The 12,180-nt window shown below is 44.6% G+C and overlaps 1 protein-coding gene across 1 annotated transcript in view; it reads left to right on the top strand.

Moving 5' to 3' along the window:
• Positions 1-12,180, top strand: part of GPA33 (glycoprotein A33) — a 38,552-nt gene that overhangs the window by 12,615 nt on the left and 13,757 nt on the right. Inside the window, exon 3 of the mRNA XM_078078661.1 lies at positions 9,547-9,763. Within this exon, the coding sequence (XP_077934787.1) occupies positions 9,547-9,763 (217 nt within the window). The remainder of the gene's footprint in view (positions 1-9,546; positions 9,764-12,180) is intronic.

Genomic DNA, 12,180 nt, shown 5'->3' with positions numbered 1-12,180 from the left:
TCCCCAAATTAGGGAAGTTCTCTGCTATAATTTGCTCCAATATACCTTCTGCCCCTCTCTCTCTTTCTTCTTCTTCTGGGATCCCAATTATTCTAATGTTGTTTCGTCTTATGTTATCGTTTATCTCTCGAATTCTGCCCTCGTGATCCAGTAGTTGTTTATCTCTCTTTTTCTCAGCTTCTTTGTTTTCCATCATTTGGTCTTCTATATCACTGATTCTCTCTTCTGCCTCATTTATCCTAGCAGTTAGTGGCCCCATTTTTTATTGCACCTCATTAATAGCCTTTTTGATTTCAACTTGATTAGATTTTAGTTCTTTTATTTCTCCAGAAAGCGTTTCTCTAATAACTTCCATGCTTTTTTCAAGCCCAGCTAGTATCTTTAAAGTAATGATTCTGAACTCTAGATCTAACATTGTACTAATGTCCGTATTGAGTAGGTCCCTGGCAGTCGGTACTACCTCTTGTTCTTTTTGTTGAGGTGATTTTTTTTCCGTCTTGTCATTCTGTCCAGAGGAGAATAGATTAATGAGAGAACAAAATGCTAACAGGGTAACAACGTCCCCAGAATATATACTCTAAACAAATAAGAAAAGACCTGAAGCCAGGGGAAAAGAAAGGGAAAGAAAGAAAAAAGAAAAAGAAAAAAAAAAAAAGAAAAAGATAAAAACAAACAAAAACAGAACAAAACAAAAAAAACCCAGAATATGATCAAATATGATCAGGCTGGTGCATAGATCAGTGCCACACCCTAGATTTTGGGTGTATTTTGGTCTGTTAGAAGAAAGTGTCTCCCAAAGTTTTAAAGAAATAAAAACTTATATATGTACAAAAATAAGGGTTGATATGATGAAGGGATGGAATATAGCTGTAAAGATGAAAATTATAAAAAATTTTATAAAAGGAATTGATAAGAAGTTGTTTGAAAAAAGAAAGAAGAGGATTTAAAAAAAAAGAAAAAAAAAAGGGAGAGAATGTGATCAGGCAGGAGAGTAGAACAAAACCATACACTAGAGATTTAGGGTATATTTTGATCTGTTAGAAGAAACTATCTCAAAATTTTAAAGAGAGAACAACTTATATATATATGCCAAAAATAAGGGTAACTACTATGAAGGGATAGAATATGACTCTAAAAATGAAAAATAAAAATGTTTTTTAAAAAAGTGATTGATAAGATGTTGGTTGAAAAAGGGAAAAAGAAAAATTCAAAAAAAAAAAAAAAAGACAGTTAAAAAAAATTAACTTTGAAAGACTACAGAATCATGGTAAAAAAGCCATGGATTCTAAGTGTAGTATTCCCCTAGCGCTGGAGTTCTGCCGTTCTCATTGATCGGTAAACTTGGCCTTGGCTGGCTGTTCTCGCTGATCTTCTGGGGGAGGGGCCTGTTGCCATGGTTCCCAATGTCTTTGCCGGAGGCGGAATTGCCCCACCCTTGCCGGTCTGGGCTAAGTAATCTGCTTGGGTTTGCTCTCGGGAGCTTTTGTTCCCTGCAAGCTTTCCGTACAGCTTTGGAGGACGAGAGTGAAAATGGCGGCCTCCCAATCTCCACCCCGGAGGAGCCGAGAACTCGGGGCCCCGCTCCTCAGTGAGCCCCCAGAGAAAAGCAGTCAGTCACTCCCGTGTTCCCGGTCTCCGGCTGCACTCCATGCTCACCCGGCCTGTGACCGCGCGTTTCTATCTCTGGCACCCGACCCCGTGTGGAGTCTCCAAACCCAGCAGATCCCTGCGGTGTGCTCCCGCGCCGCTCCTCCCAGGGGAGGAAGGGGAGTCTCCCCGGATCTGCCACTTGTTGGGTCCCTGCTGGAGGAGCAGTGGCCTGACTGTGCCCCGGATCACGGTTTATGGCAACCCCGAGCTGAGAGCCTGCACCTGGGCTCTGTCTCTGCAGCCGGCTTCCCTGCTCCGATACCTGGGAGCTCTGCCACACTCAGGCACCCCCGGTCTTTCTGTGACCCCGAGGGTCCTGAGACCACACTGTCCCACAAGGGTTCCACCCCCTGCTTAGCCACCGGAGTGATGTCCCTCAGTGGAGCAGACTTCTAAAAGTTCCGATTTTGTGCTCCGCGGCTCTATCACTTGCCAGAAGCGGCCGACGGAGGCCCCTCCCCCGCCGTCTATCCTCCCGAATATCGCCTCGTATTCACTTCTCCGCACGTTCTACCTTCCAGAAAGTGGTCGCTTTTCTGTTCAGAGAGTTGTTGCTATTCTTTTCTTCGATCTCCTCTTGAGTTCGTAGGTGTTCAGAATGGTTTGATCCCTATCCAGTTGAGTGCCTGAGACCAGACATAATCCAGCTCTCCCACTCCTCTGCCATCTTGCTCTGCTCCCCCTGTATTTTATTTTTTATTTTTATTTTGAAATAGGTAATACAGTCCCACGGGTCCAAAATTAAAACATCATTGAAAGCGAACGTTGGGAAGTCTCATTCCCATCCCTGCCCCTCCTGTCTACCCCAATCTTTCTATTCCTCACCATCTCCACCCCTCTCCCCCTACACTCCCCACCTGTAGGCAAGGCCGATTTTCACTGGTTCTGGTTGTTTGGGACCAGCCTCTATTCTGATTGGTTGGTATCTCTGCTGCAATTATTACGTATTTTGAATATTACTCTCGGCTAAGAGAACCAATTTAGTTTCTTGTGTATCCTTCCATTGACTCTATGCAAATTCAAGAAAATGTTAGCATGTTTTGTGTGCATGTATGTGTGTTCCTATTTCCCCCTCTTTTTACACAAAAGGTAGCACATTCCAGGCACTGTTCTGCCCCTTGCATTTTTCACTTAACATAGTTCCTGAAGAGCTTTTTCCATCGGTTAATAGAGAGTTCCCTCATTCTTTAAGAGCATCATAGGAGTCCACTGTGAGGAGGCACTGTTAGTATTTAACCAGCCCCATAATGATAGGCACTTTTTTATTCCCAGTCTTCCAATTACCAAGAATAACCATTTACATATGTCATTTTGGGTGTGGACAGGTATACTGCTAGAATACACTCCCAGAAAGGGTAAATGCTCTGATAATTTCATAGAGACTACCAAATTGCCTCCATTCTGTGCTCCCCCCAGCAGAACCTGAGTGCTCATTTGTGTGTATGTGTGTGTCTTAAGTAACACATGCATATGACTAAAGATTAAGCAGTAATACTTAAAGTATGTCTACCCCATACCCTGAACTCCCAGTCTCCTGTTCCCCTCACCAAAGGGAACCATTCTTATGAGTTTTGGGGTGGCCTTCAATACATGCTGTGCACATATGCAAACATACATATATGAATATGCATGTTTACAGAGACTACGCACACACTGTTCTGCACTTGGCTTTTTTCTCTTAATACATGTCATGAAGCTCTTTCCATATGTCAGTACATTTATACCTATCTCATTTTTTACCCTTGATCTTAGCCAAAAGGCCTAGAGGCAATCTGTCTCATTTTTTAAACATTTGCACAAAGTGTTCCATTTTATGAATGTACTATATGTACCAATGATGCATATTTGAGTTGTTTCCTGTATTTTGCTGCTACAAATAATGTTGCAGTAAATATCTCTATGTGAATGTCTATGGACATATGTACCACACATATATGGCATAAGTGTGTATATAAAGTATATACATGGAGGATAAATTATTAAAAATAGAACTTCTGAGTCACAGGGTATGTGAATTTAAAATTTTGATAAATAAGATCAGATTGCTCTCATTAGATGTCATGCCAATCTCCACGTTCACCAACAATACGAGGACGCCTACTTCTCCAACACACAGTATTCCCAAACTGTTTGATATTTGCCATTTTGGTAAGTGAAAAAAGTATCTCATTTTTAAAAATCACATTCACATTTCTCTAATTATTAGAAATGGAGCATCTATTCATAAGCTTGAGTGAGGTCTACTTTATTTTTATTTATTTTATTTTTTGGGGTGGGAGGAAGAAGAACACATTCAAAATTTATTTTCCAACAGACAGCCAGCATCAGCAGGTAAAACTTCAGGAGTTTCTGCATAGATCATATATTCACGAGGCATCATTTGCTTAACAGTGAGAAAGGCCCTGGTATATTCTCTGTAACAATATGTACTTCACAGTGTGAAAAAGTGCTAGTTTTGTGTCCCACTTACAATTCCAGGAGGAAAGGCACGACTTGGCCAAAAAAAAAATTGGATACTAAAGTCAGGTACAATAACACAGAAGAACTTTTGGTAACAGTCTTGATCTACTTTTCCACATTGAAGGAGACTGACTTCTCCACCCAGAAATTAGGGTCTTTTGTTCTCCTTCCTTTGTTAAACCATTAGAGCAATGTTTCATCATTTGCTTAATATTACATATACAAAAAGGGGAAGTTTAAAAAAAAATCACAAAAAATATCTCACATGGCCCCACCATACATCAATTCAGGTTTAAGAAAGGGTGTCAGGACACTTCAGCCGTCCTAAAACAGGAAAATAGAGACTTTGGCTACAAAGCTAAAAATTAAATGAGGTGGATAAATGAGAGCTTTCACACCCATGACTTGCCTATTCCAACTTCATAACCTTCACACAATACTCAAGAACAATCCTCATAATTACTTGGCATAAGCTGCACCAAGGACATTTTTGTACAAATTAGTATATAAACCTAGGGCTGCCTAGTCTGTTGAGTTGGTTTTGGCTCAGGTCATGATCTCAGGGTCATGAGATCGAGTGAGCTACTAGTCGGGCTCCGCACTCACGGGGATTGGGGCGGGGGGAGTCTGCTTGAGAGTCTCTATTTTCTCCCTCTCCCTCTGCCCCGCCCCACCGGTGTGCTCTCTCCTCTCTCAAATAAATAAATAAATCTTTAAAAAAAAAACTAGTATGTGAACCTATAAGAAACATGCCCTTCCATGAGTCTCTTCAAGAATAAAAACCCAGCTCTTCCAATGAGTAGGCACTGGTGAACTAAATTAACTCACCCGAGGTTCCCTGCTCAGGTGCCTACCCCTCCTGGTGGTTCAGGAAAGTATCTCATTTTTTTTTTTTTAAATGAGATACTTATTTTAAAATACCGGCCACTCCTTAGATGGTTAAGCGTCTGCCTTCGGCTCAGGTCATGATCCCAGGGTCCTGGGATCGAGTCCTGCATTGGCCTCCCTGCTCCTTGGGAGCCTGTTTCTCCCTCTGCCTCTCTCTCTCTCTCTCTCTCTGTCTCTCATGAATAAATAAATAAAATCTTTAAAAAAAAAATACCGGCCACTCTCGGAGCTCTAGCTGAACTGTCTTTAAATAAGCAGCAACACACATTGACTCCAAAGGACTAAAATCAGTTGAGGGCATCCTACTTAAGGTCCCAAGGTAGAAGGAATTTTGTAATTCTACAACCTTAGTTGTTGTTGTTTTTTAAGTACGTTCAGAAAAAAAGAAAGGATGGGTGTAGGGTTGGGGGTCATACAAAACAGGTCCCTAAACAGATGCCAGATCTTGTTCATGTACCTGCATATGGTCATCAGGGAAGTATATAGCCCATTAGGCTAACAGTTGTCTTTTCCATTGTGGTTCAGTAAGTTCCAGAGTGAGGTCTACTTTTAAAAGGCAAACGTGGGGGCACCTGGGTGGCTCAGTCAGTTAAGCACCAGACTATTTATTTATTTATTTATTTATTTATGTTATGTTAGTCACCCTACAGTACATCATTAGTTTTTGATGTAGTGTTCCATGATTCATTGTGTATAACACCCAGTGCTCATTACAACACGTGCCCTCCTTAATAACCATCACCGGGCTACCCCATCCCCCACCTCCCTCCCCTCTGAAACCCTCAGATTGTTTCCCAGAGTCCATAGGCTCTCATGGTTCGACTCCCCCTCTGATTTCACCCCCTTCAGTTTTCCCTTCCTTCCCCTAATGTCCTCCATGCTATTCCTTATGTTCCACATCTGAGTGAAACCATATGGTAATTGTCTTTCTCTGCTTGACTTATTTCACTTAGCATAATTCCTTCCAGTTCCAGCCATGTCGATGCAAATGGTGGGTATTCATCCTTTCTGATGGCTGAGTAATGTTCCATTGTATATATGGACCACATCTTCTTTATCCACTCATCTGTGGAAGGGCATCTCGGCTCCTTCCGCAGTTTGGCTATGATAGACATTGCTGCTATGAACACTGGAGTGCATGTGGCCCTTCTTTTCACTACATCTGTGTCTTTGGGGTAAATAGCAAGTAGTGCAGTTCCTGGGTCATAGGGTAGTTCTATTTTTAACTTTTTGAGGAACCTCCATACTGTTTTCTGAAGTGGCTTGCATTCCTACCAACTTGCATTTCCACCAACAGTGTAAGAGGTTTCCCCTTTCTCCACATTCTCTCCAACATTTGTTGTTTCCTGCCTTAATTTTTGCCATTCTAAACTGGTGTAAGGTGGTATCTCAGTGCAAGCAAAGAACTCTTGATCTTGGCTCCGGTCTTGATCACAGGGTCTTGAGTTCAGGCCCTCTGTTGGGCTCCATGCTGGGTGTGGAGCTACTTAATAACAAACAAAAAAAAAAGAAACAAAAAATGCAAACGTGCCTGCCAGAGGTAAGCATTAGGTCCCTGGAATACCCAGAGTGAAAGCATTTACCTTTTTCCCTGACAGGAAAGAAGGGGTGACCCAGGACGCCCAAGGCCTAGAGCAGCAGGACCCATGGGAAAGGAGAGTAAATCCTGCCTGATGCACCCTGTTGTCTGTTGCCCTGGGGACCCTGATGGGCCATGGGCACAGGTCCTATCTAGTTCCAGAATCTCAGGGTAAAACCTAGAGAGGGAAGCTGTGGCCTTTAGCTTGAAGAAACTGAAGGCTGTCTCTTCCACCATCACATGTATTCAGCCAACCAGATGTAAGGTCTCACCAGGCATTTCTCTGAGTGCTTAAACACTAAAGTTCTTCTGTTGCCTGATGGATCCCCCACTTCTGAAAGAATTTGAGGCAATCCCTTTGAGGGTGCGGAGAAAGGGATTAAATCTGTGTCCTCAAGGAGATTATTGTGACAGGTCTGGGCAGCGGTGCGGGATCCAGGGAGGAAGCCTTGGGATAGCTGTGATTAGGAGAACGGTTGGGGCATCAAGAGCCCCAGGCAGAGCCAGCCCGTCAGAAAAGAGCTGAGCTGGGAAGGATCTGCATCCATGGACTGGTCCTCAGCTCAAGACACCTCCTCCTCTCCCACCCCGATGCTCCTCCCCTCCTCAGCCAAGCTTCCTGAGAATTATCTGCTGCTCCCAGGGCGGTTGCAGTTATGCCCTGCACAAGGGTACCCAGCCCAGGGAGCCTGCACTCCAGTAGCCAACTCGCGTGCCCTGGCACAGGCTGTGTTGGTCCGAAAACTAGGGCACCTGGTCCTACTTTGCCCAAAGGACCTGTGCAGCATCAGACCTGACACTGTGTCTCCACACTCCCTTCTCTACCCAAGCCGGCTCTGCCTTTGGCCTCTACCAACCCACTGACGTCACCGGCAACTTCTCTTTTGCTGATTCAATGTACTCATTCAGGCTTCCTCTTGTTTCATCTCTCGCTAGCATTTCCCACGATCGACCACTTTCCCATCTCGGAATCTTCCTCCCTTGGCTTTTTGGCAGTCCCATCTTGGGTTTTCTTCTGATCCATCTGAGCTCTCCCCGACCTTTCAGAATGAAGTACGCTGGGGACTTGGCATACCGTACTCATTTACCTGGGATGGCCTCCTCCAGCCCACGGCTCAGTTAACATCTAAGTCACTGACTTCCAAACCTTCATTCCCAGGTGCACTCAGCTGCCCTGTCCACTCCTACTGAGCTCCACCTGGGTGTCCCTTCGACACTTCAGGCACATCACGTATTAAACAGAATGCATCATTTTTTCTTAAAACATTCTCTGTCCAGGTGTTTCTTCTCTTGGAAGTGACATCACTGTACACCCAGAATATTCAGGCCAAAGACCCTCCCCCTTGAGGTCTGCCACTCCCTGACTCCCAGTCCCATTGGTCTACCCTGTTCACCCTCCCTAAATTCACTTCATCCTTCCCGTCTGCACTGCCACAGCCTGATCCGAAGACCCATCGTTTTTCATCTGAATTGCTCAACTCATTTCTTAACTGCCTTTGCTTCTCCTTCTAATTCATTTTCCACCCTGTGTTGAGAGCTAACTTCCTAAAATACATGGCTCTCTAGTGCTTTCAGGATAAAGTGCAACCGACTCAGTCCGTATACACGGTCCTGCAGTCTGGCAATACAGAATCGCCAGGGTCGGGGCTCTGAAGCCAGACGTCTGGTTCAAATCCCTGCCCTGCCATTTGGTTAACCACGTAAACTTGGGAGAGGTACTTCACCTCTTGGTGCCTTGGTTTCCTCATGTGTAAAATGCGTATAATCATAATACCTCCATCACGTCAGTGTTGTGAGATAATACACACAAAGTGCTTGGAATAGTACCCAGCACGGAGCACACACTCAGTAAAGAGCAGCTATGATCTTTATTGCTACCTGCCCGTGCGCATCTTCCACCCACCCTCACACACTCACCTCCATTCATACTGAACCACTTGGGGTTGACCCAGAGCTTCCCACTCCTAGGTCTTTCTTCAATGTTCTCCCTTTGCCTAAAATGCCGAATACATCTGTCCTCCTCCAACGTGCACCGCCCCAACCCCCTAGCCCTTTGCCTGGCCGGTTCTCCTTTGTCCTTCAGGATCCGAGACACTGTCTTCTGGGAACTCTTCCAGGAAGCCTTCCCAGACTTCCCAGTTTAGATGTAATGCCTCTATTCTGAGGCCCCATAGCTAATCATAGGATGTCGTAACATTTATTCTTTGAGGGCAGAAATCACGAGTTACTCGTCTTTGAATATCACACTCAGGAGTGATGATGTCTGGCACTTACAGCAAACCTACCGTGTCAGGCATGCCCTGTTTTGCATATATACTTTAATCCTCACAAAAATTGTATAAAATAGGTGTTATTGTTTTTATCTCCATTTTGTAGAAAAGGAAACAGAGTCACATTTTGCTCAAGGTCATATGACTAGTAAGTGGCAGAACTGGGATTTGTACTTGGGCCGTTTGGCTAGAAAGTAGTGATCTTAGCCAGTCTCATGTTCTTTTTGGTAAACAATGAGTAGATCAGTGAATAAATAAATTCCAAAGGCAAGAGTCAAGTAAATAAAGTGGGCTTGGAAGCCAGTGGTGGCCGCCTAGCATAATGTGTGGCACGTAATAGGTGCTCATTAAACCCTGGTTGTCTGAATGAGAGAACAGTTTGAAATCAGAAGGGTAAGAGAGATGCCAGAGGTTACCAGAGGGGAAGGTGTGGGGATCCGAGAAAGCCCTTTATCCATGTGTGCTTCTGTGTTATGAACTGCCTATCTGCCCTGGTCCTTCAGTATTTGCATTAAAAGGACACATACATTAGAAGAGGAACCCACAAATGGGCACTACATATTAGAGCTGTTTGTTCTTAGGGGTTGGTGAGTCCACCCTTTGGGCCTGGGAAATGGTGGATGACGCTACTCAGCACAGGCTGCAAGCACCATGCCGAGACTTGGGCTAAGACTGAGTGGTGTTTCTTCTTCCTCCCAGGAAAGGGTGCTCACCTGGCAATTTTCGTTGAAAAGCTACATCTATGGTGACCTTTACAAGAACCGCGTCAACATATCGAGCAATGCTGAGCAATCAGATGCCTCCATCACTGTTGACCAGCTGACCATGGATGACAACGGCACGTACGAGTGCTCAGTCTCCCTGATGTCAGACCTGGCGGGAACCTCTAAGTCACGCGTCCGGCTCTTGGTCCTCGGTGAGCATCTCCGTCTCCTTCCTGGGGTGGCAGGGAGGTGGGGTAGGGAGGCATGCTCAGAGAAGAAGTGCCCTCGTGGGAAGGTAAAGTCAGAGGCAGCCAGACCTGACCAGGAGCTCAGACTCCTCCCCTCATCCCATCTGCCTGGGCAGGGGGCGGCTCTTCCCTTTTTAACTGAAGACTATTCTGAGCGGCCCACCAATGGTACACAGTTCCAGGGCAGTGGGGAAGGCTGGTTTGGAGTGGCCCCGGGGTCAGCCTGGGAAATTCTGCCCGTGCTCTGTCCAGTGCTCTTCCCCATAACCCAGCTCCCTTCCTTTTCATGGCCAACTTATTAGGGAGAAGAAAAAGGGAAGTTCTAGATCCTAAATAAGGACTCTCACCGGGCCTTCCTTTGGTGCTGAGAGCCAGATTGTGAACTTCCCCGTCATAAGTTCAGCTAATCAGTAGAAACCCTTCACACCAGCATCTCCCCACCCCGGGCCCCAACCACACACCGCTGATCAGGCTCTACCACCTTTGAAATATGTCCCAAGACGACATTCTTTTCATACAGATAACTTATTATTGGAGCTTATAGTTTTGGAAGAATCTGAACAATCATCTACTTTAGTATCTTCATTTTGTAGATGAGGCCCAGAGAAAGTAGGCACCTGACTGAGTCAGTTACTGGATGCATTTTAAGGAATGGCTCCTCTAGGTCCAATATAAGGAGTGGCCTCCACCCTGGAAGGTAGCAATGCTTTAAACCAAAATGATGGATCACTTTTCCTTTATTTTTTCCATTTATACTCCTTAGTGGGATTTTTTAAATTGCGGGAAGTGGCTGCCTGGCTTTTTGAAACATTGTGTCAATCAAACAATGTAGCCCCGAAGAGAGAAATTAACCGTCTCCTTCCATCTTACCACCAGCCTGGTAGCCAAGGGTAATATTCCTCCATACTTTTCTCCACGTCCTTTTCAACTATGCAAGTGTGCATGCACACACACACTTTTTCTTTCTTTCCTTTCCTTTGGAAAAAAAAAAAGAGAGATCATATTATAAAGATCACTCGGCAATGTTTTTTTGGGTAATGTTTCATGCATATTTCTCCAGATCAGTACCTATAGATCTACCTGTTAGCAGCATACATTCCATCAGGTGGATGTACTATGATTTATTCAAGTGTTCCATCCTGATGGATATCCTTAGGCTGTTTCCAGTTTTGTGTGTGAACAATACTGATATATATAGATATTCTTCCACTCTGTTGTTTTTATTTCTAGGGGATAGATTCTTAAAAGTAGGATTTCTGGGTCAAAGACGATGCCTTCATTAAATATTAATCCATACCGGCAAACTACTTTCCTCGAAGCAACTTACATTGCTATGGCATTTTATGAGCATGCCTGTTTTCCCATATCTTTACCAGTACTGAATGTTATCAATCTTTTTAATTTTTGTAAATTTTGTTAATTTGTTAGGTGAGAAAAAATTCAGTGCAGTCTAAATCAAAATGTTAATCTAGCCACTAATAAGCTTCACTACCCCCCATTTGGGCCCAACCCCCTTCGTGACATGAATCAGCCCCCACCCCCACCCTGCCATTGCAGCCTGCTCCAGCCGGCTTCTCTCGCTTCTGTCGGCAACAGGCAGGCACCACAGTCCTCAGGGGGATCCCCAGGGACCCAGAGGCATCTACAGAGCCCTTCCATCCTCACACTGCAGGATCAGCACTTCAAGAACTTACAGGTTTCTGTCACTCGGCGAGCCTCAGCCAGGGAATGAGAGATGTCAGCTCCCAACAGCAGGGAACCCCAATCTCCATGTTGGATTCTTTTGGTGCCTCCCTGGCTTGACCCGAGATGGGGGAAATGCCTCCTTCCCTTCCCCCAAGAGAAGGAGAGGAAATGCTCATGGGTCCTTATTCCTAAGCATCCTCTTCAAAGACATCTCCTCCCTGCTGAACCTCCAGGCTTCTCTTGCTTGGGTGGGAGGAGGGTCACTGATAACCTAAGGATTCGCTCTTAGAAAGGCTGCTGGGATGTTTCTCATGCTTCTCCTTAATATTGAGGACACTTACTCCCCTGGGGGTTGTAGTGGAAGTTCTGAGGCACAGGAGAAGTCCCGATCTGTACCATGCTGATGTTTTCTATCACGCATTTGAGGTCCCTTGTCGTGTACCACCACCTCTGGGAGTATAAAAATGAACTTAATGTTCTTTTCTTATGTCTTTAAGCCTTATTTTTTACACTTAGACTTTTATTTTACCTGGAATTTATTTTTGTAAATAGGATGCTAGGAGTCTAACTTTGTTTTCGTCCACATGGATAGTCAATAGACTGTACCACAGAAACACTGATCATCCCACTGGGATGCTAGCTTTGTCACATAGGAAGTTCTTACACAGAATGGCTGCTTTCTTACTCCTTTTTTT

The sequence above is a fragment of the Halichoerus grypus genome, chromosome 7 (genome assembly GCF_964656455.1).
Source record: "Halichoerus grypus chromosome 7, mHalGry1.hap1.1, whole genome shotgun sequence".
Lineage (NCBI taxonomy): Eukaryota > Metazoa > Chordata > Mammalia > Carnivora > Phocidae > Halichoerus > Halichoerus grypus.
The sequence above is the reverse complement of the archived record's forward strand: the minus strand, read 5'-3'. Positions and strand labels throughout refer to the sequence as shown.